Source organism: Saccostrea cucullata, unplaced genomic scaffold, assembly GCF_032062105.1.
Source record: "Saccostrea cucullata isolate Sc308-1 unplaced genomic scaffold, CSIRO_AGI_Scuc_v1 ctg17008, whole genome shotgun sequence".
NCBI classification, from domain to species: Eukaryota; Metazoa; Mollusca; class Bivalvia; order Ostreida; family Ostreidae; genus Saccostrea; species Saccostrea cuccullata.
In genome coordinates, this window is record NW_026940562.1 from 1 (window position 1) to 7,434 (window position 7,434).

The 7,434-nt window shown below is 37.6% G+C and overlaps 1 protein-coding gene across 1 annotated transcript; it reads right to left on the reverse strand.

The window, feature by feature from the left end:
- Positions 1-5,007: 5,007 nt before the first annotated feature.
- On the reverse strand, positions 5,008-6,654 carry LOC134255614 (uncharacterized). Its single transcript, XM_062738138.1, has one exon. The coding sequence runs from the start codon at positions 6,652-6,654 to the stop codon at positions 5,008-5,010; it is 1,647 nt and encodes a 548-aa protein (XP_062594122.1).
- Between the last annotated feature and the right edge of the window lie 780 nt (positions 6,655-7,434).

Below are 7,434 nucleotides of genomic sequence, written 5' to 3' on the forward strand. Positions count from 1 at the left end.
AAACCTTAAAAATGTCATTTATTTACCTTTGTCTAACTTGGGTGATTATCTTGTATTATATGTTGGATATATTAGTTGGACACTATTTTTAATTTGACCCAAAAAAGAAGAAACCTGGAAAATCTTTTATTTCTTTGTATGAACAAATTATTTGATGTCATGCAGTTATTTTAACCAAAATATCAGGACAATCTGAGGACTTTTAAATAAAAAGTTCTCATTATACTCAAGGAAACCATCAGTGTACCTACCAAAGACAAAATAGGAATGTCAACTTGAAAAAGTAGTCTGGGTTCCTTTTCTTCAAAAGGTAAAATTCTGATGAATTGGGTGATTCTATGTTACTTTATGCCTATAAAGTAAAATATTTCTTCCTCCATTTTGACTGTATGGACTAAGAACTAATTATATAATTGAATCAAACTTATTTCTTTCATGTCATTCTTAATGTCATAGTAACCATCATTCATATTATGTACAAGTCTCAATCCTAATAGATGAATCCACATTTTGTTTTTATTTCACATCCCTTGGCAACCATATTTGAGGGAAACTCAAAATTATCTGTTCATGTCATTTTCTGGTGTATACCTTCATCATCTGACATAATTTATTTACTTCTTGTATTTTGATTTCCTAAATCAGACCTATTCATACATAGAGGATGGTGTAAAGTTACTCTTACCCAACACACCCAAGGGTAGAGGGGGAGGGGAGGGGTTGAATCCCTTTCTTTTGTCCAAGGAAAACCTGAATTTTAAAGTTTAAAAATGATAAAATTGAATTCAATTAATAAAATTAATCTTAAAGTTTCTTTTTTTTAAATTTGAACATTTAATTTTTTTTCCTTTTGATTACCAGACTGTCTAATAGGTAAACTGTATAAAACTGAATACAGATCATTTTAAAGTCTTGCATTTTTTATGGCAAATCATTAAATAATGGGATAATATATATATAAACCTCAGCCATACATAAACAGGGAGTAAAACTGAAAAGCCATGCAGGTTTGCATTCTTAATCTTATTTTTGTTTACTATATCACACATGTGGGGGTTTTGTCCAATGGAATAAATAAATAAAAAGAGGGGGTATCCTCTCCTTAAGTTTTCTGTAACCATTAGCACAATCTCAATAAAAACAGCACCTTTTAGAAAAAAGCTTATGGCTTTTTTCCTGTTGTATGTTAGACAGACTTATTTTCTTTGAAACTGTGTTCATGTGAAATTGAATCCTTTTGACCTTATACCTTAAAATTGAAGAAGTAAAAAAAAATTATACCTGTTTAAAATTGATGACCATGTTCAGTGAGATACTTTAGTGAGATACTTTAGCAACAAAAATAAAGGACATGTGACCCTTCTATTTATAACAACACTTCTTTTTTTAAAATTCAAAAAAATTTATTCAAAAAATTTACACATTTATTTCTTCTTCTTTGTCTTCGTCTTCTGATGATCGGTCCTCAATCAGTCGCGTCAACAAATGTCCTTTCTTTTCCACCGAGTCTTTAATCTGGGAAAAAGGGATGCGACAATACACGTACTCTGTAGGACAATAATGAGGTGGAAACGTTAGTCCTTTTTTCTCCATCTTGATATAATATTTCAGACAATCTCCAATGTCCGAGAACCATGAACTTTCATTCCGAATGGTGTTGATGGGTGTCAGATGATTCCTTTGAGTACAAGTAACCCATTTGTATTGCTGATAATGTTGGTTGATTTTCACCCTCACTTTAGATCCTGTTAGAGGTGGGATTTTCATTCTTTTTTCCAACCACACATTGTCCAGGGAATAGCCTGGATGATTTTCATAGAAATCCATGACGCAGCACAGTTAAGGTTACAGTAAGGAGGCGGGGCCTAATTTGTACGGGAAATGTTTACTATGACGTCACGCAAAATATAAGGTTTTCAAAATAACACAAAATGAAATTATTTGCTATTTTATACAGCTGGATAGCTGTATACTACTTAAAACTTACTATTACATGTACATGCAGTTTTGTCGTTTGTTAAATCCCTAACAACAGAATATAAACGATGCATCGATCGCAATGCACTTGTCAATGTGACGTCATTTCGCAAAAATGACGCAGTTTTTACACAGTGAGAGGCTGATCAAGTCACATTTTGTACAATGAAAAATCTCTTTTGTTCTCAAATAAAATATTATTTGCAGTAAAATAAAAAGCCATTAACTTGGATGCGATGTCTATTTTAGTATTTTATTTGTAAACTTTACGTGCATTCTCCAGACAAGCGATACTGTCGTGTGTTTGTATGCAGATTCATTGAAAAAGTAATGGAAGTTGCCTAATAAATCGATTCATTGCAAGGGCATACCCTCAATATATTTTGTCAAAAATTTAAACATAAACTGAAGAAGCATTAAGATATTTGAAAAGTTCTGCGAACCTCTTGAAATCTTGAAAATAAATTAAATACAGCTATATTTAATGTAGTTGACCAGCAAAATATTCAACCTGCTGTCCAACAAATTAAATTTTACCAATTAAAAAAGGGAATCTATATAAGTTCGCAGCACTTTTCACAAACTACATGTAGTGAAGAAAAGGATTATAAAATAAACTAAGATTTTTAACTTGGTTATGCCCTTGCAATATTGAAATTTATAGATGACCTCTAAACTGCAAGTATAATTGCCAAAGTCATGTGACGTCGATATCACATGACAAGTCTAAATAAAAAAAATCTAAATGTCCCCAAAATGTAGATTTAAACCACATTTCATTTTTTGGAAATCAGTGAATTCCTAAAAAGATTCGCTCATTCTTATAAAGTATGTATTTTTTATCTTAAAAATCGCCGATATTTCCATTTGTATCCTTAACTGTGCTGCGGATGGCTCCTATTTTAGTTTTCATCCACCCTCCTTGCATGTACATACACTGACTAATGGGACTCTCACAATACCAACGATACTGCATCTTTGGGAAAAACACGTCTGACTTGTTCCGTGTAATTTTTCAGAATGAGAGAGAGTTGTTTGTTATATACCTCTTGAATAAAGCTCCGCTTTATATATATGTACCTTTACTGTAAGAGCCGTGTGCAAAACATATACGATAGACCTACGTTTTTTATGTACACAGGTAAAAACTTGGCAGCGATTCAAATCCCTGATTGTGACGTCATCCTTACAAAACCTAATGTATAGAGAGAGCGCTTAGTTGTGTGTTTATAGGGAAATAACTAACAATACTAGAATTTTGGGGTTTTTTCTTTTATTTTTTATTCATAACAACAAGAACAAGAACATCATTATAATAATAAACATTCAAAACTTTTCTTCAGTTCTTTTTGCATGGGGAAGGATCTCCTCATGTACAAATAGTGTGTTTCACAACGGTTACCACGGTTAATGATATCGTATCTTTTTAGGGGGCCCACTTTCTTACCATAATCTTTAATACAATCTCCGGGTTTTTCTATCCATTTCCCTTGAAACAAAGTGCTTTCGGGTCCCTCTCTCTGGTGAGGCAAGACGTAATTGATTTTCCATTTGAATTCCCGATACTTGGGATGTCTGGGTCCTGCTAAGAGCAGGATGCTGTCCCCTATGGGATCAGGTAACTTGATTCTCTTATACAGATAGATTTCATTGAGACCTGTTTGTCCTGGATTCTTATCAAAGAAATCTTGAATACATGTCTCTTTGTTTTTCATCCATTCTCCCTTTAAACTAGTCCCTTCAGGTTCTACTATTTTCCAACGATACTCTGAGGTTAAAATTTCCATGATGTGTGCTCTGTCCCTCACTCAGATCAGAAATGATCTCTAGGATTTGTAGGTCTCCTTTTTATATAGAGACTGGAGTATCTATTTTTAACTTGCAGAGGAAAAAACCAATAGAGAATTTTAAATTAGGAATAATTCAATAATCTCACTCTTTTATCACTGAGTGTGGTAAAAAAAAAAAATCTAGGTCTGATTGCTTTAACAATAGCAAACATTAAATTTGAGTTCTGTCTTTTTATTTATAGTTAACACAGAAATATCCGTTTGGACTGTTGAATCTCGCCTCGACAGATGGGGCAAAACTGAAAAGAAGGAGCACACAAAGCACAGCAGCATACGTGTCCACAAGGTAGAAAAACGATTTGTAATTCCTCGTCTAAACAAATGTGACATTTTCCTCGAGCCTGGAGGTCTGGTTCTGGGTTCAGTAGAGGTTTGATCTCAGGTAAAGGTTTATATCCCTGCTTCTCTAAGTCCCCGACAAATATACTCATCACCCAGCTTCGTCCTTTATACTGATTAATGTAAGGACAATTGGGATTCCAATAAGCATGTTCTGCATACGGATCCTCCTCAAGATCCCAATTCGTTAAAGTCATTCCACAATGAAAACAGGTAGCGTTATCTTTCATTCCCCTGTAGAAAAACCCGGCTCGAGCTAGGTTTTGGTATTTTTCCTAAGAGAGGTTCTGGCCATCCCTGCTCAAAAGTAGCTTCTCTCTTTGAGATCTGAGCATACTGGGGATAACGCATGGGTTGGTCTGGCTCGCGACTCCCCATGATTAGAAATGACCTTTGATTTTGAATAAGAATACCTTTTATAGAGAAAAAAAAAACACATAAAAACAATTCAATTTTTTATTTGTAACAAACAAACAAACAAACATATCAATAACCATAAGGTAGAGTGTTATAATTCTCTACAATTTGTCTCTTGTCATATACAATTCTAACTGTTTTCTCTGAAGGTTTGTTCACCACCTCATAATCACGGGTCCTCTGGATTTTCCTGGGATAGGGGACTTTTACTTCCTCTATTTCTCCCTTGAGCATTTTTTCTAAAGTCTCTGGGCACACCAACTGAGAGGTTCGATGGTTGAGAGTGACCCCTTTGCATTTATGAACCTCGGTTCCTTTGTCCGTCCGGAAACCATAATTTTTAGGACCTGCCGACATGAATTTGGTAATGTGATCCTCGTCTAATTCGTCGGTCCATTCTCCTAAACTATGACCCAAGGTAGGATTAAAAGCTCCTTCCTTGTGTTGGTAAATGATACTGTCCGTATCGAAATAAAGGCCCCGTTCTTCTAAAGGTCGTAAAGTCTCGTAGAGATGTAAGCGAGCATAGGCGGTGGTAAAACAAGCCAACGTTTCCAAAGGGACATTCTTCGACGAATTCCTGTTTGTCTTGAAAATTCACTAGAATCTTGTCTTCAATGGAATCTTCTTTATTGACTAAGAGTCGCACACCCTTGATGTCGAGAGTCGAATTTTGTAAGAGTTGATGTAATTCCTCTACTTCGTCCAAGTATCTGACTTTGGGTAATAACAACCGTTGAGCAAATTTTCCCCACAGACAATTTAAAAAGAGTTTAGCAATGGTTCTTAACACTGGATTCTTCTTGATACTGAGAATGTCCATCATGAATCCTTCTTTGTATAACACTTCTCGAATGTAATCTTGTTCTTGTTCTGAGGTCTTACATTCGGGGGGAAATCCGGACGCTTCCTGTTTGATCTTGAGGAAGGTATCGATGTACTTTTTAAATAAGTCTTGATTGCTTTCTTTGAAATGCCACACTTCGTAAGTTTGCTCTAAGGTATAGCCCATGTCCAGGGCTTTATGTAATTCGCACGTCACCCAAGTACCCGTGAGACTACGTTCCCGATCGGTGTGTTGACATGGGTGTTGAGACGTAGAGTCTTGTTGTTGGGCACACGTGCAACATAAGGGAAATAATAACTTACCTCCCGTCCGATAAGGTAATACGGGGTGAAAGAGGCCTCGGGGTGGTAAGACCCGACAGTGAATGAGACCGAAATAACTTCTCACGTCCTGGAAGTCGTCTGTGATGATCTCGGGATGCCCTAGGGGAAAAGGTCTGTGTTTCAACACGTAAGGGTATAAGGAACACACGTCCACGTATCTCATGTCCCCTTCTTCACAATATAATTTAGTGGCATTGGTCTGGCCTCCGTACAGGGCTTCTCGAGGTTTCAAAGGATCCGGAATGTCCAGATCTCGTACAAATTGCTGTAAACTCTCATCTTGTCGCACTTGTTGATCGAAATCGTGCTCCCAGATACTACACACGTTGTACCCCATGTCCTCTAAATCCGCAGTCCTTCTGAGAGTTTTCTCGTGTAATTGTTGGTAAGTAAATTGGGTCCGGTGAGGATGAGTTTCCGTTTGTAAACTGGGATAGCAAGTGGGGCATCCGTGCCAATAGCATCCGTAAAATTCGTAGACGGTACGAGTTGCTTCCTGATATCCGTCGACGGTATAATTTCCGATCGGGACTTCGCCTCCGTTTCTGGCATGTCGTATGTGACATCCATTCTGATGACTCATCCAGGTGAGCCATCGACAGGCTTTGGCCGAATATTGTCGTGCCGGTTCATACCCGAGGTTCGGAATGATAGCAATGCTGTCTTTAGGCATGAAATTTCGACGGTACGCTAAATTAGCAGCACTGGCAAACGTGATGGATTCCTGGAAAGGGTCCACGTTGACCAACTTCTTGAGGGTGCTTCTAAACCGTGCACAGCATTTGTGTAAAATGTCGACGTCCGAGATACAATACCCTACAAACTCTTTCTGGAAATCAAACACTTTTCCCCTCTGTTGGTCGTACCATTCGTAAAAAGCTTGGCGTCCACTGGTAGTCATTTCGTCCGGATTCTAGAAAGCTGCCGGTGGATAAGGTCCCACGTAATTCTGGTTCTGTTCCGTATTAAAAAAGTGGGGGAAATAACCTTTCTTCATTTCGTTCAAATCGAAAGCGGAGGGCGTCTGGGCCAAAGGAAACGTTAAGAAACTATACGAGTCGATGAATTTGAGTCCACAAATTTCCATGGACAAGATCTTACTCCCGTTCATGATCACGTTAGGTTTCAGGGGAGAAGAATGCACTATGTAATTCAAAATGAATTGTCCGTCGTATCCTTTGAAGTTATGGGCGATGACGATGGCCCCGTCGTGTACTAAAGTGGAATTTTTAGTACCTGTAGTGGGTTGAAATAACCAGTCCATGAACTTCTTTAAGGTGTCTGGGCCTTGAAATAGGTGCTGACGGGGTCCCATGTGTTGACAATGAGGACAAGGTTGGTCTATGGGTAAGTCATCGCAATGTTGACAGACGCGATGTGCCACACACAGATTAGGAACGTGAATGCCCGATTCCTGAGTGCATTCGAAATCGAAATAAATTGTAAACTCTAAGGTGTCTTCTCCCTTCTTCTTCTTCTTCTTGGGCTTCAGTGGAACGTAGCACCGATGATCGGCATCGACGATTTTCTTACAGATCTTACACTGTTTCTGATCTCCGCATTTGTGATGAGGAAATAATTTCTTAGGTATCCAGGAGTGACATTTCTCGCATAGCCCCATTAAATTGCAGACAGTAGTGCTGGTCTTCTTACTATGGGGTTTTAAATGATCTTCGTAGCA

Bases quoted from the DNA above. Each gene is read 5' to 3' on its own strand.
- LOC134255614 (XM_062738138.1), bottom strand. From the start codon at position 6,654: ATGACTACCAGTGGACGCCAAGCTTTTTACGAATGGTACGACCAACAG.